We start from the raw sequence: 24617 nt of genomic DNA, 5'->3' as shown, positions 1-24617 counted from the left end.
CTAATGCAAAGAGACAAGAAGGGTTATACGTTTAGTGGCAGCCGTTCATCGCGTATCGTTAACGTACGACTTCTACCTTCCGCGTACGACCCGCGAAGACGTTACGGAAACTCGGCGGGCGGTTGAGTTTAACCGCGCCGTAGCGAAACGGGACTAAAACACTTTGCAGGTTAATGAGGCGAGAAGCGCTTCAATTTCCTAACTGCACTCGGGCCAACTCTTTGTAATTTTCCCCGAAATTAAGAAGTACCAGCGCTGTTCTTCTGACGCACTCGCCCACGAAATGCTTCGAACGAATTAACGGACGATTTTGACTAAACGCGTTATTCGTCATTACTGCAGCTTCAAATTGGCGTCAGATACACCCACTCGTTTCGAAGCGATTGTACTGGGGAACTTCCAGATTGACCGAAACGAGAATGTTCTCAATGGAAAGACTCGAAATTGACGAAGAATTAGAATCTTGGCAATAGAAAATTTCAAAATTGACGAAAAGGATAATGTTGGCAATCGATAGTTTAAAAATTGACGAAAAAGGATAATGTTGGCAATCGGTAATTTCAAATTTTACGAAAAAGGATAATGTTGGCAATCGGTAATTTCAAATATTACGAAAAAGAATGTTGGCAATCGGTAATTTCAAATTTTACGAAAAAGGATAATGTTGACAATCGATAGTTTCAAATATATACGAAAAAGAATAATGTTGGCAATCGGCAATTTCAAATTTTACGACAAAGGATAATGTTGGCATTCGGTAATTTCAAAATTGACGAAAAACGAGAATCTTCGCACTCGGTAATTTCCAAATTGACAAAGAATTAGAATCTTTGCACTTGGTAATTTCCAAATTGACAAAGAATTAGAATCTTGGCACTTGGTAATTTCATAATTGACAAAGAATTAGAATCTTGGCACTTGGTAATTTCATAATTGACGAAAAATGATAATATTGGCAATCGATAATTTTAAAATTGGCGAAAAATGGGAATCTTGGCACTCGATAATTTCAAAATTGACAAAAAATAAGAAAGTTGGTATTCGGTATTTTCAAAATTGACGAAAATGATAATGTTGTCAGTGGAAAAAATCCAAAATGCCGAAAAATGAGGGCGTTTGCCAATCGGTTATTTCAAAATTGACGAAAAATTAGAATATGGACACTGAAAAAGCTGAAAATAGAACAACACCAGATTATTTTGCACCGTAAAAGCTCAAAAATCGAACAAAATAATATTTTTTCCATCGGAAAAGTTCAAAATAAATTGAATGTAGATAGTGGATAACTTCAAAATTGAAAAGAATAAAAAATGTTGTCACTGAAAAAGTTCAAACTCAACCAAAACGAAAATGTTGTCCTCGTTGCATTCAACAAAATCGGTACGTCTGAATTTGACACTCGATTATTTGTCGCCTGGGTCTGACGTGATGTCGTTGTTTACTGGCGGTACAGTAGACGGTCGCATTAAGCTGACGTAAGAAATGACGCTGTCAATTAAATATTTTCGGTTCATTTTTGTTCGCCAATCAGTTTTGTTTATGGACGCTCAGCCGATCTGATTTAAAGGATGAATAGTTTTGGGGTGGTTGGGGGAAAAAAGGCGACGTTCTCGGGAGCGCTGTCGGGTCCGTCAATGACACTTTGGGCAATCTCTCCTATCGCTGCTGTTTACCGATGCGGAGAGACCAACATTAATTGTGTTTACACCGAAATGCCCCGCGAGAACTGCTTTGCCGAGCTAATATAGACGACCTCGGATCGTTAGGCCTCGGCTCCTATTTTCGGACTCGATATTCCGAGCCATTGAACGACCGTTCCCGGAAGCGAGTCCGGCCCGGTTTTTTTCCTTCGTCTCTCTGACTCTTGGAATGTGATTTTCTCGACCGGCTCGCGTTTAAAGTACCTAATTAGCCTTAAAGAAGCCAAATTTACCCCGTAGATGTCCTCTATCTGCCCATGGCGGAATTTTGAAAGTTATATCAGCTGTACGTTTTTTTATTTCGAAACCAGGTTCGAAAGTGGGGATAACCTTACAAGCTAGAGGTTTAATAGAAAGTCTAAGGTTGGTTATTTTCTATAGACTTACTATGACTTTTATTGAGGTTTTATAGAAAGTCTCAAGTGTGCTATATTCTATAGACTTTCTATGACTCTTATTGAGGTTTTATAGGACGTCTCAAGTGTGCTATATTCTATAGACTTACTATGACTCTTATAAGGTTTGATGTTATAGACTCAACGATCATTTTAAAAGTTATATAGAAAGTCTAAGGTTTACTATATTCTTTAGACTTTATTTTACTCTAAATTATTCTATAGATTGAGCTATAAATATTTATATAGAAAATTCCTCGAAGTTTTTCCCTATTACCGGGGTCCGTGCTCTCGACGGCCGATAAGGCTTCTATAAAAATTTAGGTTTAATTTTCAATAGGATTCGTATTACGATACTATAAAATTTCTATATAGCCAGCTTTTGTTAAGGGAAATGAAACCCTTTTGCGTTTACGCTAGGTAAATCCGGTGTGTCGTGCGTAAATATTGTTTCCTTATATCACGCTTGTTAAAAGGGTTCGAGCAATATTTCTAGCCACCTGCTTCATCCTCGTTTATTTTCTCTGCCAAAATATTTTCACTTTGGCGTTTTTTGCTGGATATTTCTTCCTCTAACCACGGTATATTCTCAATTTTTCAAGCTATAAATTTGACCACCGTTATGGCAACCGTCCTATTCTCACCCCTGGTCAAATGGAAGGCGTTTCCCTCTACCGGGCCTCTAAGGCGTCAAAAAGGGGGCAACCGAATGGTTCCTATTGTGCCTTATGCAAAAAGCGCGGTACCGATCTGGGTGGGGAAATAAACTTTTCCGGAGACCCTTTTTTTAAGCATTGCTGCATGTTGCGAGTTGACAAGCCATTCTTCAAAAGTCTGGAACATTCTTCAAACAAGGTCCTTTCGCGTATCAAACCCGCGCGGGGGGTGCGATGGTTTTTTCCGGGGTCCCTTCCCCCCTTAAAAGTCATTGGTGGCTCCGCCTCGGTGACAGAAGACGGTGGGTCCCATAAATCATGTTGCTCTCTTCCAGCGAGAGAAATATGAAACGCCAACGAAAGAAGAATCCCAAGAAAAAGCGTCCATCTTTAAAGGGGACCCTGATATCAAGCTGACTCTCCCCCCTCGATCCTCGAAACGTTGCTTTTCTCCCGCACAAAGCTAAAAACCACATTTTTCTATTTTTATTCGGTCTCTTTATGCCCATTCTGACAATTTTTTGCCCTCGTCTTCCAACTTACATTTACTATTATTTTTTTCCTCAAAGTGTTTTTTTATTTTTCAAAAATGTACTATTTTTGTAGAAGTTAGTACGTAATATTCGTGTTATCTCTATTGCCTGGATTTCTCATTACGTTTTAATCATGCTACCCGGGTATATTCATATATTTCCTATATTTTCCTATATTTTTAATGCTTTCCTATAATTTCCTTAATTTGAACCTATTTTTCTATAATTTCACGGTCTTGCGAAAATTAAAGAAATATTTTGTACGTGTCATAAAATATCTAGTGAAAACATTGCCGCTTTCGAACAAAATCTTGAAATGTATCGGCTTTGTAAATCCGCTAAGTGATCCAATAATGCCTATATTTCCCTATATGTTTCGCCTATAGTCTTAGTCGATAGCTACGCCGCAAAATAATCGTTTTGAAATCGAAATCATTTGAGAGAGTTGGCCGCTTTCGGTCTATCGAAATCGGTCAGCCTTGCCTGCCTTCCGGCCTGTATCTCCATACCGAAAATGATAAAATTTGCCAAAATCTCTACGAAATCCCGAAATCCCGTACAAAATAATGGCAAATGTAGGACCCCTCGACCAACTGACTCTATTTTTATTTCGTGAAATAAAGATTTTTCGCGCGCTATTCTCTCTTTGCTGTAATAAAAGACGCATCACTTTTGAGACACGTTTTTCCGAGGTAGATTCAAGTCCTTCCTGGGGTAAGTGGTCTGTGCTCCCACGAACAAAAGGAACGATATTTATGCAATAACAGATCACTCACGGCCATTATTGAGTTTTGATAATATGCAAACTGAATCATGTAAATTGATTACGATAAACAGAAAAAAGTATATACGAATACAGAATTGTTCCGTAATCTCGTTAATATTAATCCGATGCTCGTAAATTTATACTACCGAAAGAACCCCCTAAAAATCATGGTTAATCTTTACGTGGAGGAGGGAGGGAGGGAGGGTCTCGTTCTATTGGACCTTTGTATTTTGATAAGTATGAATAATTCAATTGACATTTTTTCCCCTGGGAGGGGGGGACGGGACGTGGAAATGGGATTATAGCGAGTCATGTGAGAGATGCATTTTTAAAATTCTGCCGGACCAAGGAAAGAGTTGCGGTCGATTTTTTTATTCAAAGCAGCGGTGTTTTAGGGCGACAACCGCCGACTCTGGATTTCGTACGACGCCCGCAGAGAGATTCTTATATACGTGCATTTTGACAGTTTTTATTGAAGTTATACCACTCTTTCCATACTTAATGCGTCAGTTTAAAAGCGTTAGGAACTTAGGACAGGCTATACGTATTCTTAACCAAGAACCTATTGATGTTTACTGAAAGCGTACGAGTTTACCCTTTAGACTCGCTGACTTGATCTATTACAGGGTTCGTACGGAACCTGGATAACCTGGATAAGTCAGGGATTCTCAAATTGGGGGAAAAAGTCAAGGATTTAAATAATATCGTAAAACGTCAGGGATAAATCAGGGATTTAAATAATATCGTGATAAGTCGGGGATTTTATTAGTCAACAAACTTTGCATCGTAGATAAAAATTAGGTATTTTCTCTTGGGAGCTCATATCTGGCACCTTTTCCAATATGCTGTTGTAAAATATAATTAAGTTTGTGATATTTAAAAAAAAATGTTCCACTTTGTATTTGTTAATATATTTCCTATTTTTTCCTATAATTTAACGTCCTTTTTCTCCTATAATTGCATTAAATTTCCCATAATATCCTATATTTTAACTCAAAAGTCTGAAGAAATTATAATAGTTGATATTTTACCCTTAGACGTTTTTAAAGATGCTTATTTCCTACACTGTTTGGCGATAGTTTTCGACTATTTCTATCGGTTATCAACTTTATTTTGAATGTTATAGCCCTTTTAACAATTATGACAATCGTATAATTAATTTTCTCCTATTTTTTCCTTTTTTTCTCCCAATTTTCTTCCTATATTTCACTGATAAACTTATTATGGTTCCTTTTAAGGATTTTGAAATATTCTGTGCTTTTATAATTATCTATGGAATTAAAATAACTCTTAATTTAATTCAAGTAGTTTTAATAAAAGCTGAATCTAATATTTAATTAATTTAATAAATCATACATCGTTAAATAGTTTTAAGATTCACTTGTGTATTACCATTTTGTCTGGTTTCTGTAAAGGGTAGACTGTCACGTGCTCAGTAACATAAATACGTTCTTGTTTGAATGGAACATCAAAAGACGTTCTTTTATTTAGGAATTTTCTTTAATCTTTGCCGCTTCGTTTATATTTCATATTAGCGAAACTGCTTTTGGTTACTTTTATGTTTTACGTTTTATCGCGTCATTTAACATGCACGCCTCCAGGTGTCGCCATAGTTCTATGGACCGACGGTAAAATTTATAGGATCAAAAATACAGTTAAATATGTCTACTTGATCCCTCAACCAGGATTTTTAAAATATTCATTGGTTTGGTTTTGTTGGATGAAACATGATTTTTTAAAAAATAATATTATATTATTTACTAGGCTATATTGCTTATTTTTGCAATAAATATATTTAATAGTAGAACGTGGCTGCTAAATTATTGGTCCATATTTATGTATTAACTAAAATAAACCAAGAACTAAGAACTATATACGATAACATTGTCCCTTGCTACCATGATCTTATACTTTTCAGAACGGAAACGCTCTTAAAAACGGTCTGTAGCGCCATCTGGGAAATCCACGCTTTGATTGAAAATTCAGAATAATTTTTAATTTGCATTTACTGACTCAAGTATTATATTTTAGAATTATAATAATAAATAATAACAATAATAAATTATAATAATAATATTAAATAATAATGAATTATAATTTAAAGACTCCATTGTCCTCGCCCATATGAAAATGTATACACTAGAATGCACCCGTAATTTACCTCAGTTTGAAAATGATAACTTCACGGTGCCAACAGTTAATATTTTCATAGTTCTTAGTTACTTCAATAATGTATTTATTTATACTCAGGGAGAATGAATATGTCGAGATTATTTTTAGCGTTTCTCCAATTCCACCCGTTGGGCCCCCCGGTATGCTCCTCCGCTTTAATAAAATCAAATAATACTGCAATCTCATTGGTTCTTAAAAATTACGTTTTTCGACGCGATTAACGCTGCTGCGAGGACGCAAAAAATAAGACCGCCTCCTTCTCCCCTCCCCCCCCCCCCCCCTTAGCGCGACGGGGTTAGGGGCTCAACGTGTCCGTTGATAGTCTCAACATATTCATTCTCCCTGAGTATAAATAAATACATTCTTGGTTACTTCTAAGAGTTCTTGGACCAACTTGTACTAAAACAGAGGGGTAAAAAAACGATCAAATTTCTATTTACCGTCAATCCGTCACTGAACACTTAATTAATTAAAAAAATCCCCGCTCATTTTAAATCTTGAATACATTTGAGTTTCGTAACAAATAAAACCCAATTGTTCGTAAAGCGAAATGAATGAATGATATGAATCCCTTCTTTTTGACGAAACTTTTCAAATTGGTAAACAATCGGTGTTTTGCGAAGAAAAGGTCTCGACCAAAAGAAAAGGTCTCGACCACTGGCAGTTGGTCTCGACCAGGCGGACTGCGACGGAAAAGTACGCGTGCCGTTGCTATAGTTACCATCGGCTCAACCCCGCGGGTTTTTTTTTCTCTTTCCACCTTGCCCGCTCATCCGACGGTCTATAGAGGTGTCCCTTCGGTTCCGAAAGGTTTTAGTTAAATAATGTATGACCGTAACTTTTTATAGCTGGCAACGACGTGTACCGTGGACTATATTTTTTCTCTGCCACGCTCGCCGCTAAATTCCCAAGTCTCACCGTTCGAGGAGAACTGTCTTCCCAATTAAAATCTTTGTTGACTCTCTCCCCTTTTTTGTTCCGGCGGCTTTTTTGGAAAAGTTTATAAAGCGAATAAAATCACGCACGTGACTTCGTTCCGTTTCTCTCTCTTTTTTGGCCACTAAAAGATTTGGAGGAGATTAGGAGCGGGGATAAAAACGGGAATTCCTTCCCCCCCTCCCATCTTTTCACTTTCTCCTTTTGTCAAGGAAGCCTGATAAAATATTTTTCCTAATTAGTCTACCTCGCTATATTTTTAGTTGGCTTTCCCGCTGCTCACCCCTGTTCCGCTACAGGGGTTTGTTAGCCGAGCGAAGCGAGCTCTACTACTATAACGGAAATATTTTTTCCTTCCCCTCGTGTGTTTATGTAAGCTATAAATTTTTAAGGCTTATCCGGGAACTTAGCCCAATAAATAAATGGATATTTTTTGTAGATATTTTTGAAAAATAATTATTTGGAATGACTAATGTTCTTCAAAACGCGTTAAGATTAAGAAAATCTTCAAAGTAAAACGCGTTAAGATTAAGAAAATCTTCAAAGTAAAACGCGTTAAGATTAAGAAAGTCTTCAAAGTAAAACGCGTTAAGATTAAGAAAATCTTCAAAGTAAAACGCGTTAAGATTAAGAAAATCTTCAAAGTAAAACGCGTTAAGATTAAGAAAATCTTCAAAGTAAAACGCGTTAAGATTAAGAAAGTCTTCAAAGTAAAACGCGTTAAGATTAAGAAAATCTTCAAAGTAAAACGCGTTAAGATTAAGAAAATCTTCAAAGTAAAACGCGTTAAGATTAAGAAAATCTTCAAAGTAAAACGCGTTAAGATTAAGAAAGTCTTCAAAGTAAAACGCGTTAAGATTAAGAAAATCTTCAAAGTAAAACGCGTTAAGATTAAGAAAGTCTTCAAAGTAAAACGCGTTAAGATTAAGAAAATCTTCAAAGTAAAACGCGTTAAGATTAAGAAAATCTTCAAAGTAAAACGCGTTAAGATTAAGAAAATCTTCAAAGTAAAACGCGTTAAGATTAAGAAAATCTTCAAAGTAAAACGCGTTAAGATTAAGAAAATCTTCAAAGTAAAACGCGTTAAGATTAAGAAAGTCTTCAAAGTAAAACGCGTTAAGATTAAGAAAGTCTTCAAAGTAAAACGCGTTAAGATTAAGAAAATCTTCAAAGTAAAACGCGTCAAGATTAAGAAAGTCTTCAAAGTAAAACGCCTTAAGATTAAGAAAATCTTCAAAGTAAAACGCGTTAAGATTAAGAAAGTCTTCAAAGTAAAACGCCTTAAGATTAAGAAAATCTTCAAAGTAAAACGCGTTAAGATTAAGAAAATCTTCAAAGTAAAACGCGTTAAGATTAAGAAAGTCTTCAAAGTAAAACGCCTTAAGATTAAGAAAATCTTCAAAGTAAAACGCGTTAAGATTAAGAAGATATTCAAAGTAAAACGCGTTAAGAAAATATTTAAATGTCTAAATTGGAGTTCGTCATCTTAATGAGAAGAAAGCTTTTTGGTCCTTGACTTAAAGGGAATATAACTTTAGGTATTTGGAGTGGAACACCAACGTTTGCAGCTCTGGCCGCTCTTGCCTTTGGCTTTAGAAATGATTGGCGCCACTGTCCAGGGTAATTTGAAAGATTGCTTCGCGGGTTATATTCCCTTTAACTACCCAATTTCACAATGTTATACGGTGGTGTCTTAGGTATTACCCTAGCTGATTATTATTATACTAACGAGGTTTACGAATTAACTTTGACGAAGTTCGAAATGTATTTAAGGTTCATCTCAAACTACTCTAGTCGCGTCGTAGATTGAAGTAAATCCTAGTAGACTATTGGATCTACTCTATGGTAGTTTATCCATTGACGGCCGTTTGATTGGGTTGTACCCTTGATACGTATCGAATAGGACTAGGCGTTCAAAAAGCCATTGACGTTCTAAAAGCGTTTTATTTTAGAGCGAATGCCGTTTTTTCGTCGGTAGATAGAGAAGTTCACTCTATTTACTTTATATTGTTCGTTGTCGTTGGTCAATTTTGTCATTTTCTCGGCATATCCCGATAATGGTGTTCGTAGAAACCTTATCTGAACTGGTCTTTTTATAAGCGTAACTTTTAAGTTTGGAGACTCTACAAATCTAGCTGTGGGTGGGGGCTCCGTATTCGGCGGAGGAGACTTAAAGGAGGAAGTGTTTTAAGACTATATCTATATCCGGTATCAGCTGGCAGTAAAGTCAGCGAGGCGTTTTATGTAAAGCACCCACGTACGATCTGGCCGGCAGCCCTTTAACGACGGCCGCGCTTATTTTTCTCGTCCCCGTCGCTTAATGGCCCCGTGGTCCGGGTGACGTGGCGGACATGGGGCTACGCTGCGGATTTGCCATGATACTGGGCATTGGTCGAGGGAGGTCTGTGTCGGTTCAGATCGGTAGCGCGGTGAACGATGGTCGTTGGGTTTCCGTGACGCGAAAGGACATTGTTTGGGACACTCTTTTGGGCGCGAGTGCTTTTAAAAGAGAGGAGCGTTTCTTTGTGCGGCGCTGAGACAATGGAGCGCTCGTCGCCCCTAACTAGCCTCGTTCCCTCCTTTTTCCCCGAAGGTTTTAATGGTTTTCAAACGGTGGATGTTGTCGGCCGTATATTTATATAGTCCGGTCAGCCTCCTCTCTCTATCTCGCTTTGTTTTAAGATCATAGTGCACGCTCCACTGCGGATGCCCTTTTATCAAAGTTTCCCCTTAAGTAACTATAGGCCCGATTGTGGTGTGTCGGAGAATATATATTCTTCGCGGAGGAAAGAACCTTAATTGCGACAGTTAATAAAATGACGAGTTCTAGACGGACACTGTTTCGTCCGTATTTTTACTCGTCCCTTAAAACTAGAATTAGAAATTTGCACAATTATGGTTGAAAATTAGGTTATTTCGTAATTTTTAACGTGATGTGAAATTAATTAAAAATTAATCAGCTAGCGACCACCCTCCTGCGCCGCAGTGTAACCCAGCCACCTGAACCAAAGGCTTTACAAGTCGCTCGATGACTTAGGCCGAAGGTGGTGCCTTGGGTATTAGCCTAGCTGATTATTATTATTATTTAAATGCCTTTTAATCAGGTGGCCCGGTTACAATTCGTAGGAGGATGGTGGCAAGCCCTTCGTGCCACGAGAACCAATAGCAATCTTCACTAGCTATTAATTTTAACCTTCAACGTGTTTTTATGAATAGGGGAAACCGAAGAACTCGGTTGGAAAAATCACTTTATCCAGTGGGGAGAGAACTTGCAAACTAAATTTACCCACTGCAAGCTGGGATCGAACCTGGCTCCTTTTAATTTATATGGCGCTAGGTTCAAATAGGTTATACACTTAAACCTCGAATATCCCAGACTACAGATGGAAATTGAAAATTTTAATTTCATAATAATAATCAGCTAGGCCCAAGTCATCTAGAGACTTTTAATGCCTTTAAACACAGGGTTCGTACACGACCTGGAAAACCTGAAAAAAAAATGTTTCCAAAAGGTCAGGGAAAAAAGTGAGATAATTTGATAATGGTCCAAAAAAGTAAGGGAATTTTAAAATGACCCCTAAAAAATCGGGCAAATAAATTTTTGAAAGATAAACATGATAAATATTTTACAAGATTTTACCTCAAACCATTCATTTATTCTACCAAAATAGTCAGGGAAATTTGGGCAATTTGGTCAGGGAAAACCTGAAAATGTCATAGAATTTAATCCCAAAAATGTGTACGAACCCTGATTAACAGGTGACCGGGTTTCAACGCGTAGAAGGCTGGTGGCAAGCCCTTCATGCCACGGGAACCAACGAGCCCTACACTTACTATTACCGTTAACCTCTACAAGTCTTTATATTAAGGTAATTCCGCTTGCAACTGAATTGTTTTAATAGAAAATCACGAAATATTTGTTTGGGATGGTATTTTCTTCCACCCACAAACTGTTCTTAAAATTCGAAGGGTTCTATAGAAAAATAGTGATTGAAAGACGGTTTGGCGCATTTATTTCCGTGCGTCTTCGCCAACTGTTCTTCGCGAGGAAAGCCCAATACGTCATCTTAAAATATTAACAATATAACTCGCCAAAAGTGTCTGCTGCAAAGAGAAGCACCACCCCTTTCAAACTAGCTGAAGGGGGGGGGGGGGTGGAAGACAAATAATAAAACTTTAATAAATGGTTGTATAATCCCGTAGAGAAAAAAAATTCTTTCGCGTTGCCGGTGTTAAGGAACTACAATTCCTTATAAGTTATCGCCGAAAAGGAATTGCACGCGCTTCCAAGATCAAGAGAAAAGGATCCGGGGGGCCTCCAACAGGGGGCGCGCGGTATGGAAAATAGCGCTAGATCAATAAATTGACGATCCATACACGAGGCGTATACCTTATCGCTTTCTTCCCACGCTGTTGCTATAGAAACAAGGCCCTAGCCCGTAGTATCGAATTGGAGAGAGGAGGGTGTTTTCCATTGAAAGAAACGAAGTGGGGGTCGAAATCGATGTACAATTTCCTCCCCCCCCTCATTTTTTTTGCGCCGGCTATTCTTCCATCCCGTTGTGATAAAAAAATAAAAGCTTTGGAAAAAAGAGGCAAAAAATAAGAGAAACTTCTATACAGCTTTCCACTTTTGTTCTAAAATATTTTTTCCTCGGCGTTCGTAACCCGCGCGAGGCCCGAGTGTAAATATAATATATATCCCTTTATGGCCTATAAGATTACTGGCTGAGTGATGTATCGTATTTCACACTATTCGTCTTCATAAAATTGCGCGGAGGTTTCTTTAGCTGTCTTCCATTTCTCTATATAGACCGGGTTGCCTATTACATACCCGATTTTCAATAGGCCAACCTTGGCGCGAATATCTTCCGTTTGTACATTACTTTCTTCTTTCTCCGCTAGTCCGGGCGTCAATCAGAGATTTCGAACCCGGATCACGTCCCCACTTCCTCAACACCCGTCTCATCCACTCTCCCTGACTCTATTTATAGTTTTTATAAAAATACTAACCGAACAACGCCGGCCTCTTGCCGTTATTTTTAAAGAACTTTTCTCCGCTTATTTTGCGATAAAATTCTTTAAATTTAAACCTAAATTTATAATAATATTTCATATTGTTCTAAGTCGGAAAATATTCCGTATTTTTCCGAATAAAAATAAAAAAAGTTTTAATTCCATGATTAGTCTAGTATATTGTTTGCAAATTTAAATAAAGCGGCATTTTCGCCTAATTTTTTTCGAATCTGAAAGTAAAACTAAACCTCTAGACTAGCTTTAAACTGATTAACAATGTAACACTATTAATATTTTTTAGTTTGTTTACTGATATTAGACATTTTATATCGATAAAAAGTTAAAAACATTAAAAACCCTTACAAGGTAATTTATGTTTCAATTTTTTATTTTTTCGATTTCCCGAAAATTTTCTGGAAATTTTTCCGCATTTTATTTTTCCGGAAAATTAACCACACTAATATTTCATTTAAGCGTGTCGGTTTGGTATCTTGGCGCTTGTCAATTTTTTTACTGAGATTACTTTCTAGAATGACCTTGGAAAATAATAAAATATAGAAGAGGACTATTTACTAACTTCCCGTAATGTTATGACTTAGGACTTGTATATTGAAATCCACTGAACATATTATATATTAACCGGAAGTGCGCAAATATCTAACTTTAAGAGTCAAAGCTAAAGTTGCTATTTATCTTGGGTATTTTCTGCTGAATGAGCAGACGTTTTGAAGTGGACTTCGCACGATAATTACGAAGTAATACACGACCTGGAAAAGTTACGGAATTTGGAAATGTTTCGAAAAAATTACGGAATTTGGAAATGGTTCGAAAAAATTACGGAATTTGGAAATGGTTCGAAAAAATTACGGAATTTGGAAATGGTTCGAAAAAATTACGGAATTTGGAAATGGTTCGAAAAAATTACGGAATTTGGAAATGGTTCGAAAAAATTACGGAATTTGGAAATGGTTCGAAAAAATTACGGAATTTGGAAATGGTTCGAAAAAGTTAGGGAATTTGAAAATGGTTCGAAAAAGCCAGGGAACTTGAAAATGGCTTGGAAAAGTCAGGGAATTTGGAAATGGTAAAGTTACGGAATTTGAAAATGGTTCGAAAAGTTTGGGAATTTGAAAATGGTTCGAAAAAGTCGGGGAATTTGAAAATGGTTCGAAAAAGTTAGGGAATTTAAAAATGGCCCCAAACAATTAGGCAAATAAATTTATGAACTTTAGATGTATTACAAATAACTATTAAATATTTTGCAATACTTTACTTCAAACCTTTCATTAATTGTATAAAAATGGTCGAGGAAAATTTTGAAAATTGGTCAGCAAAAACCTGGAAAGAAAAAATTCAGAAATTTAGTACGAACCCTGTATATACTTAAATGTTTAAAGTTTAGTTAACACGATTATCGTCCGCATCGTGCACACTTGAGGAAACCGCTAAATCGTTTCCTTAAGATCAAAGAGGAGTAATTCAATCTGGAACGGTTTTTTTGCTTTTAATTCGCGGGACGCTAAGCCTCGGTCCGCCACCCCGTTCCGAACATTTTCCGGCATTGTTTGGGAAGGAAAACAATGACTTAATTATTTATGAGTCGCGTAGGTTTCGCTAATTATCCCGGGAGGTTTTCTCGAGTACCGTAATTCTTGGCTCGTGCCAAAATTACTTGAAGATTTATGGCCTAGGACCCACTTTGGTCCCCCTCTCCCGCCCTTTGTCTCTCTTCCACGCTTTTTCTCCTCTCCCAGATCTCCTCTTTTGTGCCTCGCAGGCTCGCTTCGCTTTCGTTGACCTTTAGCAAATTTAAATTGATGTGACGGAAATATAATATTAGGTTTTAAGCAATTAACGAATTCTCGAATGAAATATCCGGTTTCGGAGTTTTTTACGCGCTTTATTTCCGTACATATTTTGTTTCTTGGGTTTTTTCAAAAAATCTCGCGACGTTTTTAGGGACTAAGGGTAGTTTTTGTTAATTTACTATTTCTAGAAAAAAATAATATGTATCTTATAGATCAATAATATTCCGATAGCGCTTAAAATACGTACCTTGAATATGGGAATTAAGGGTTTGTATAAGTAGCTATTGATATTTTTAATAATCAGCTATTGTATAGTTGGTTGTATAAGTAGCTAGTGATATTTTTAATAATCAGCTTTTGTAGAGTTGGTTGTATAAGTAGCTAGTGATATTTTTAATAATCAGCTATTGTTGAGTTGGTTGTATAAGCAGCTAAAATGAGTATAAATTAGATTTAAAATGAGTATAAATTAGATTTAAAATGAGTATAAATTAGATTTAAAATGAGTATAAATTAGATTTAAAATGAGTATAAATTAGATTTAAAATGAGTATAAATTAGATTTAAAATGAGTATAAATTAGATTTAAAATGAGTATAAATTAGATTTAAAATGAGTATAAATTAGATTTAAAATGAGTATAAATTAGATTTAAAATGAGTATAAATTAGATTTAAAATGAGTATAAATTAGATTTAAAATGTGTATAAATTAGATTTAAAATGAGTATAAATTAGATTGAAAATGAGTATAAATTAGATTTAAAATTAGTATAAATTAGATTTAAAATTAGTATAAATTAGATTTAAAATGTGTATAAATTAGATTTAAAATGAGTATAAATTAGATTGAAAATGAGTATAAATTAGATTTAAAATTAGTATAAATTAGATTTAAAATTAGTATAAATTAGATTTAAAATGAGTATAAATTAGATTTAAAATGTGTATAAATTAGAATTAGGTACCGTTTATTATTTCCACCCCAAAAAGTTGCAAAAACCCCTCTTTGAACTTAGAGCAGCTTATTCGAGTAATCGAGTACCCTACTATGCAATTTTTTGGTACAAAAAAGATCGAGAAATTGATGATGTTCGAGTACTCGCACAGCCCTTGTACTATGTCTATATTATCTTTGCCTAGGGTAATCCTGCAGAATATTCAGGGTATGAAATAAATTCACGGTTTAGCTGGCGAGCTCTTTATCTGGTGTTGTGAAAACACCATCCAAAAAAACGATATCGAACTATCCACTCTGGACTATAACTAGATTCGTGCTCGTTGCTGGTCTCTCTGGCCCGGGGAAGCGCCTCTTCAAATCCATCCTTCCTTTTGCCGGCCTCGTATTTTCGCTGCCAAGCTTCTGCCCCTGGAGAGTCGCCTTTTAAGATTATCTCTGTATATTAGCTTTGTTTATATCTCACCAAGAACGTCTTTAGGAAACTGAGAACGGACAAGTCGGCCTGTACTACTTCAGGGTTGCCACGTTACCTGGAATTCCTGGTAAAGTCAGGGAATTTGAAAAATTAGTCTAAAAATCAGGGAAAAGTCAGGGAATTTAAAAAATTAAGTCCTAAAATCAGGGAAAAGTCAGGGAATTTAATTTTTGTTGCAAAAATGGAACTTTTAAAAATACAAAATCTTGGCACAAAATAAGTCAGGGAAAATCACCGGAAATGGTCAGGGATAACCTGGAAAAGTCAGGCAATTTGATGGTGAAACATCTGTGGCAACGCTGTACTTAGACCATACTGGAAATCGCAATTCAAATTAAAACTATAACCCCATCTGACGGTTTTAAAATATTTTTCTTGGCGCTACCAAATATTTTGATATTGATGATGGAATTAAAAATAATGGTTATATTCTGCTTTAATTAATATTGCACGAACTAAATTAATCGGTAAATTTAAATATTAGTAACTAGTTCTAGACGTTTTCTTGATTAGAGGTCGGGGGAACGAATAAATTAACCGGCAAAATTTCGATTAACCATAAAAAGTTGGGTTAATTGTTTTTTTTTATGAACATTTTATACGAATAAACAACGATTTAACATGCAAAAATAATCGTTTTTTTCGTATATTTTTTGGATAATTTGCGGTTATGAATAAAAATAAATAATTGGATAATTCTATTCTTGATTGATAAATTAAAATGTTTTCGTGGGGCGTGACCGGAAGTAGAAAAATTTCAGTTCCGAACTGTTTTGTAAAGAATTGACTACCTTCAAAATAACGGTTTTCTGGGGTAAATATGCCAGATTAGAAGTTTGTTGCAATTGTCGATCCTCTGTGATCGAATGAGTTTGCTATTGCATCTCTTTTGTATTCTGTAGATTGATGGTGATTAGCGAATGCACTCGAGGAAGTGGACGAAACTGCCTTAAAATTGTTAGTCAGATTGGATTCGACTCTCAGTTTATAAAAGACAATAAAAATATAAAATTGAATTTCTGTTATTTCTCTACGATTCCATAAAAAAATCAATGAGAAAGTTTACCTATTTTTTCCTATTAGATTCTCGAACTCCCGCGACATTTGACGTCAATTTATTCCCCTTACAAAAATTGCTTCTTTTATTTTTCGCTCGAATCACTTAAAGAGATTCAACGGGTTTTTTTTGCTGTTTATGTCGAAAAAGCCCCCAAAAATCCCAATGCTAAAAACAATTGCGTATTCTTTCATTACGATGTTATTGTGTCTATTCTATTCGCCGGCTCTTTTTGATCACGCCCGTGTTTTTAAATGTGGAATTTGAACCTAATGTATTGCTGCGTGATGTAGTCGTACCAGGAACGTATTTAGGTGACTGAGAACTTCCCACTCGACCCGCAAGAAGTACCACCTAATCTAGATTAATAATATTAATTCGTATTTAAACAATAACGCCTTATATCGGGGAATTTTTTTTTAAATATTTTTCTTCGCGTAATGATTGAGAAACTACAAAATAGATTCCAATTTATGATAATGGTTAAAGACATCTTTAATTAAAGTTAAATGAACTAAATTTAATTAAATTTCATAGCTTAACCACTGTTTAACGAAACATAAGTTTATAAATATGCGTTACTTTCCCAAATTTTGCGTGTTAAATCTTTATCGAAAGCCATTTCTAGAATGACCAAACCTTTTTGTGGACTTCAAACCCATTGAATTGGGATTACAATTACGATTTCGGTTGCCATGGTTACGCGGGACCTGTTCTGATAAGACTGTACGAAATTCATCTTTATAATTAGGCGGTAGCGCCATCTATATTTTGTATATATGGCTAAAAATAATTAAGTATTAGCTAACTCACCGTAACTTGAGTTAAAAAGGATCGTGTTGACAGAATAAAATTATTTTTAAACAACTTCAAAGGTTTGTTTGTTACGAGTAATCATACATTTCAATTTCGCATCAGATTCGCGAAAAAATTCTTTTGCAATATAGTTGCCACCACTAGAGACAGATGCCGCCACGGTAGAACGATAAAGTTGATAAAGTCTCCTTATTGAACGAAAGTGGTCCCTCGCCATCCAGATTTAGTTGTACCTCTATTTATTCAAATCTCAATGTTCAAACCTAGTCACAAGATCTGCTACAAGTATTTCGCCTCGTCGCTACAGTAACCCGTGCCAAGGCGTAGGAACCGGGGAATTTGTTTTTCATGTCGTGTTTTTTTTTAACTAAATGCTTCAAACAAATCTTAGACTTACTAGCTTTATAATAAGTTGAAAAATAAACACTTATGAAATTCGGAACAACTCCTTCCGCGAAGAGTTTCCAAGTCCCCTCGGACCCTCCTCACTGGTTAAAAGGGTTTTCCCCCGAGTTCTTCGGTTTCACATCTTGAAAACTTGTTGAGGTTAACGGCAATAGTGAGTGTTGGCATGAAGGACTAGACACCACCCTCCTACTCCACCTGAATTAACCGCTTTGAAATTCACTAGACAGGGAAAACCGGGAATTCATGGAAAAGTCGGGGTATTTTAATATGGGTCGAAAAGTTTGGGAATTTCAAAAATTAGTCGAAAAGTCAGGGAATTTTTAAAATTAAGTCCAAAAATCAGGGAAAAGTCAGGGAATTTAATTTCGGTTGCAAATAGGAAACGTTTACTAAAATATATGTTAAGTCAGGGAAAATCTGGAAAAGTCAGGGAAATTGAATATGTAAAAACTGTGGCAACCCTGCTAGAGGACGTGGTTATTGGCCTAGCTGTTTATTATTATTATAATATTAGACTCGTGGCATTGAAAATAGCGTCGCGATGGGGAGAGTGTTCGTGGTCTAGAGCGTCTTGTTGTCTCTTCCTGTTGTCTTCAACGTCCGTTCGGAAGAAACCGGAGAACGCGAACAGGCAATCGCAGCGCGGAATCTCCTTTCCGACTCTTCCCAACGCCGTATAGTTCAACCATCTCTTCTTTCCCAATATTATTACTAGCCTCCCCGACCATCGGAGGAGTTTCACTCTTGAGTCCCGAGATGGCCCGGTCGGAATATCAGTTGTCAGTCGGATGATAACCGAAGGTATCCGAATTAATTACCTTGATTGATTTGACTTCCAACCTTTCCTTAATGAATGAATTTGTTTTTTTATGCGTCGGTGCTTTAGTAAAAATGTTAGTAAGTTTGATTAACAGGGTTGCCACACGTCAGGGAAAACAGGGAATTCGGGGAAAAGTCAGGGAATTTAAAAATGGGCCTAAAAAGTCAGGGAATTTTAAGAATTGGTAAAAATTCAGGGAATTCAATTTTATCTTGGCACTTTTTGAAGGTAATTTAACTCTAGATCTATGACAAATTCCACGATTATCATTTATTTTCTTGAATGTTTGGCTAATTTTTTCAACATTGCAATAACCTTTTTACTGAAATATAAGTTCATCTAAATTAACTTCTGATAAAAGTAAAATATAAAAGAAAAATTTGGGCCTTAATAAGTCAGGGGAAATATGTTAAAATGGTCAGGGAAAACAGGGAATTTGAATCTGAAAATTTTGTGGCAACCCTGATTAATATCGCGATTAAAATGTCGAAAATGTTAATTCGTGGGTGGCACTGACAATTTCTATCCGGACCGGAGGATCGGTTTGAAGTGGTTTTATGGGGAAGAGGCAGTTTCTGCAATACGCGGGTGTATTAGCTTTTAATTATACGCTAGGTCATCTTTCCCCGTCTTCTTCTCCAAACACGGACAGCGGTACTTTCTCAACCATCAGCCTCGTATAATTGGCCAGTTGGGGTCGGGATGGCGGCTTGTTTCCCCGACCCCGCACCCGCACTCGCGTCATTTGCAATACCCTGTCAATCATTTATAGCCGTACTCGTGGAACTGCGTGTTTTATTTGGGATGTTCATCTAGTCTACTCAGCTGATAGTTGTTTGTACTCTTCGGGGATTAGTTTATTTATAGATGAGCCTCCGACTGTTTGACTCGTGAAGTTTTCCGACGCAGTTTTCACACTTTTAGAATGTACGTTTGTACGAAACTTATGCAATTGGGATTGTTGAATTTTAGTAGTAGTAGTAGTAGCGAAAATATTTTTTGGTCCACGCTGATGACTGCCAACTTCTTTCATAGAGGGTTTGGTGAAAATAACGATCGAAATTGAACAGAAACTTTGCGTGTGTTCCTAATCAGAGCTGGCCCTTTTTGTATTTTTTTATTAAAATCAAATCAATTTTGATTTAAATCGGATTTTTTTTATTAACTGATATTTTATTTTGATCATTTAGCTAATCTTGAATAAATTTAAATCTTAATTAAATTAAATTATTCCTCCATTAAAATACATTGTGTGATTTAAATCAATAATTAAAAAAACACTTGATAAAAATCTTGATTTAAATTATGATTTAAATCAAATTGATTTCAAATTCAAAACGTGTTATATTTAATTTAAGTACAATCTATAAAATTCAACTTTATTTCGATTTGATGGAAATTATTTTATTGAAACAGAATAAATGAGTCTTGCGTAAAATTTGGACATTGGATCAAGTCCAAAGGTCGCGTTTCGATAGCTTGAACGGAATCCATGGCACAACCGAATTTGAGTCTGATACTTTCTAGCATTGATATTTTCGGCTCTGATATAATGGTAACCATATTCTATCGCCTATACGCGTAAGAAAACATTTTGTACTTCATTTTTCGAAATGATCGTTAATTTTCTTTTGACGCGGTTGTAAAAATAAATAGCAGGGGGCCTCTTTCGGGAAGGCGTAAAATTAGTGAATGAAAAGAGAAGATATAAATTAAAAATACTGGAACGCCTCCAGTATTTCTCCGCATCAGCACTGCCATTTGTACAAGAAGCAAATTCGCGCCTCTAAGAAAGCTGTCGGCTGGTTTTCCTACCGCTCTTCCTATTTAGTTTATTTCGGCATGCTTCAACTTGGAAGTCAGAATTATTTTGGATCAAGGTAACCGCGTATTTGGGTATTGCGAACTTCAATGTCTAACTAAGATCCTCCCAGGACAGGGTTCGTACACAACCTGGAAAAGTCAGGGAATTTGAAAATGTTTCCAAAAGGTCAGGGAAAAGTCAGGGAATTTTAAAATGTTTTTCCAAAAGGTCAGGGAAAAGTCAGGGAATTTTAAAATGTTTCCGAAACGTCAGGGAAAAGTCAGGGAATTTGAAAATGTTTCCAAAAGGTCAGGGAAAAGTCAGGGAATTTTAAAATGTTTTTCCAAAAGGTCAGGGAAAAGTCAGGGAATTTTTAAATGTTTCCGAAACGTCAGGGAAAAGTCAGGGAATTTGAAAATGTTTCCAAAAGGTCAGGGAAAAGTCAGGGAATTTTAAAATGTTTTTCCAAAAGGTCAGGGAAAAGTCAGGGAATTTTAAAATGTTTCCGAAACGTCAGGGAAAAGTCAGGAAATTTTAAAATGTTTCCAAAAGGTCAGGGAAGAGTCAGGGAATTTGAAAATGTTTCCAAAAAGTCAGTGAAAAGTCTGGGAATTTGAAAATGTTTCCAAAAGGTCAGGGAAAAGTCAGGGAATTTGAAAATGTTTCCAAAAGGTCAGGGAAAAGTCAGGGAATTTTAAAATGTTTCCAAAAGGTCAGGGAAAAGTCAGGGAATTTGAAAATGTTTCCAAAATGTCAGTGAAAAGTCTGGGAATTTGAAAATGTTTCCAAAAGGTCAGGGAAAAGTCAGGGAATTTGAAAATGTTGCCAAAAGGTCAGGGAAAAGTCAGGGAATTTGAAAATGTTTCCAAAAGGTCAGGGAAAAGTCAGGGAATTTGAAAATGTTTCCAAAAGGTCAGGGAAAAGTCAGGGAATTTTAAATGGTTTCCAAAAGGTCAGGGAAAAGTCAGGGAAATTTAAAATGTTTCCAAAAAGTGAGGGAATTTTAAAATGACCCCAAAAAAATTACTCAAATAAATTTTTGAAAGAAAATATTTTTTCAAGATTTTTACCTCAAACAATTTGGTCAGGGAAAACCTGGAAATGTCAATGAATTCAATTCCGGAAATTTTGAACCCTGCATGAACGGAAACCCTTTTAATTTACTAATTACCTAACGCCATCTAGTGTTCGGCTTTCATAACGTTTCTTTTAATATTTTAATTTCTATTTAATAAAAACCCGTATAATTAGTGATGGAAAAGTTCATATTTACTATTAATTCAATTTGTGTAACTTTAAATAAAACTGAATTTAAAGACTTTCTTAAGTAATTTAATTCTTTATGAATATCAAAGTAGCCAATAGAGTCCGAATTATTGTAGCAAGAATTTAAGTAATATGAAAACAAATTATCGGCAGATGGCGATACTGTTTAAATAGGAATCCTTAATTGGTTTTTCCGTGCTTTTGTAAACGTAGTACGTCGTACGTTCTCCGTAACCTAACTACGCTCTTGATTGAAATGTGTCTATATATAAATTTCCTCGAAATTTCTTGAAAAGGTCAACCGGTTCTTGAAACGCGACTCTTGATTCCCAAGCCTCTTGATCACCCGAAACTCCCCGAGTTTAAATATACGTGGGCGGTACACCGCGACGCCTGGTGTGGAAAAGAGGAACGCGTTTGTTTTTACAAATACTGTCGCTCGGAGCGCTGATAGTCGCTCGGTTTAGGGCGTTAACCCAATACGCTCGTAGATTTAACGCGGAGCGACATCTGATGGGAAACCGTTGAAAATGTGACCCAACCCCAACGCGAAGCGACGAGTACTCGAATGATGAATTATTTAGCGAGGTCCCTGCTCAATTTTAGAATCCTCGCTCGCTTCTTGGCAGTGCTCTGACCGTTCATCCAAGGTGTAATACGGCCTGAATGCTTAATATATAAAGGGAGGGGGGATTTAATTGTGGTAACCCCATCTAGCGGCGCTTTTGAATTATAGCTCGACTACTGACTAATTATTAGGCTGCTGATTTTTATGCAGCTAAAATTGTCGTTGATCATTTTCCGGGTCTGAATATACGTTTCCAAATAAATGACGCTGTTTTTAAAAATATCCCCTTTTCTGACCAATTATTAATAGCTCTTGGCTGCCATAGCCTAACTTTTGAAAGTCGTCTAGACGCGCTCTCGTCAAATTGTCCTCTTTATTGTAGTATTTGCATTCCATCTAGACGCGCAACCCTCTTTTCTGCGTAAGCGATTTTGACCCCGCATTTTTAGATGCTCAATTATAGTTTTGATGGTGGTTCAAGTAATCTCACGAGCCATCAAATTAAAAATATTTTTTGTTTTTTATAAACCAACGGTACGTGTGTAGAAGATTCTAATTACGAAATGGGAGTATTTATTATGTTACATTAGACCTTCAATTATATATATGTCCTGGTACCTTAAGCAGGGGCCCCAAAAATATAAACTTGAATGTTTTAATTAGAATCATAAAATTGGTATGAGAACCAAGATATTTTTTTGGTCTAGAAAAATAAACAAATAAATTTAGTGGGCCCTAAAAACCCATGTCAGGGCCCCAAACAAATAAATTTAGGGGGCCCTAAAAACCCATGTAAGGGTCCCAAACAAAGAAATTCAGTGGGCCCTGAAAACCCATGTAAGGGGCCCAAGCAAATAAATTTAGTGGGCCCTAAAAACCCATGTAAGGGGTCCTAAAAATTATTTTAGGGGGCCCTGAAACCCATGTAAGGGGTCCTAACAAATAAATTTAGGGGCCCCTTAAAACCCATGTAAGGGGCCCAAACAAATAAATTTAGGGGGCCCTAAAACCCTTGTAATAGGAACAATTTAATTTAGGGGGCCCCAAAAACAAATAAATTTAGGGCCTCCAGAAACCCTTATAAGGGACCCAGACAAATAAATTTAAAGCCCCCAAAAACCCTTGTAAGGGCCCCAAACAAATAAATTGAGACAGCACCAGTAAATTTAGCCTACAAAACCAAATTATTTCTGACGAAGCAACTGATCAGAAATACCACGCGCACCTAATGAAATACTCAACGCGAGCCCTTGATTGACCCCACTGTATCACAAACAAGCTAATAAGTCTGTATAGTATGATGCAATATCGTGTTTGACACTCCCTATTACAACAAAATTTTTAAATTTAAGACAGTCAAATTAATTTTTATTTTATTTTGATGTTTCAGATAGAAGATGCAATGTTAATGTTTGATAAACAGACCAACCGACATAGAGGTGAGTTATCAATTTTGGTGTGCTTTTTTTAAATTTATACGCTGTCTATTTTCTTGGATATTAATACAAGCAATTTCGTTGCCTCGTGTTTTCTTTACCATCTTGATAAAAATGCAATGTAAATAAGATTGGACGCGTTGGAGGAAACTCCACTCTGAATATGTATATATTGAAAGGTGGCCCTAGTAACTTTTGATATTTTATTCCGCGCACGCGCGAACTGTTCGTATTGGGACGGGATCGAGGTGGTGTTCACGCTGCATCTTGATTGATGCATTTCGGCTTTTCTTCTCTCGGACAAAAGAACCCCCCCTCCTGCTTTCTCCGACTTCTCTCGCGTCGATTTTTCGGGAGGTAGAGTTACGGAAATAGCTCGAAACAACAACAATCTTTGATTCTCCAAATGCGTAACAGAAAAAGAACCTGAGCTGGATTCCTGGAATATTTTCGCGCTGTCACTTCTGTCGAGTTGTGAATCGCCAGGGCCGGATTAACCAATAGGCCGAATAGGCCTGGGCCTAGGGCACCAAGCCTACAAGGGGCACCAAGAGGGTTAAAAAAAATAAAATTACAAAACTTTAATCATTTGCTTTTCACAAAATGTTTTCCGGAGTAATTTTAGTGAATGCGTCCACCCCTATGAACCAAAAACGTTTGATTGTCACATTATCTGACGGACTGCCGTCTAGCCCCTGACGACATACTAAATCTGGCAGCAAAATGAATTTTCCTTCCATTTCTCAATTATAAATTGAAAGGGGGCACCAAAATTAACTTGGGCCTAGGGCCCCATAAAGTCTTAATCCGGCCCTGTGAATCGCCAATCAAGAAAACTCTACTTTTCGGTTGCATCTCTACCAGGGTTGGCAAAAAACCGGCTTTTTAAAAAATTTAAAAATCCATTAATAAAAAAATGCTCAAATTGCTTATATCTAGCCCTCATTACTTCGAAAATTCTCAAATTGGCCGATTAAAAAATTACGTTTTTGCGCGTGACAGTACCTTTACATTGTGAGGTATAG

General features: G+C 36.4%; 1 protein-coding gene across 13 annotated transcripts in view; it reads left to right on the top strand.

The window, feature by feature from the left end:
- Positions 1 to 24617, top strand: part of Rbp6 (RNA-binding protein 6) — a 429839-nt gene that overhangs the window by 275444 nt on the left and 129778 nt on the right. For all 13 annotated transcript variants that reach the window (XR_016477331.1, XR_016477330.1, XR_016477332.1 and 10 more), the window contains one exon: positions 23547 to 23595. Coding sequence is in view for 10 of the 13 variants with exons in the window: in XM_090163569.1 (XP_090019695.1) it covers positions 23547 to 23595 (49 nt within the window). In the remaining 3 variants the exon portion in view is untranslated. The remainder of the gene's footprint in view (positions 1 to 23546; positions 23596 to 24617) is intronic.

Source organism: Leiobunum rupestre, chromosome 11, assembly GCF_980474605.1.
Source record: "Leiobunum rupestre chromosome 11, qqLeiRupe1.1.hap1, whole genome shotgun sequence".
Taxonomy (NCBI): Eukaryota; Metazoa; Arthropoda; class Arachnida; order Opiliones; family Sclerosomatidae; genus Leiobunum; species Leiobunum rupestre.
The sequence above is the reverse complement of the archived record's forward strand: the minus strand, read 5'-3'. Positions and strand labels throughout refer to the sequence as shown.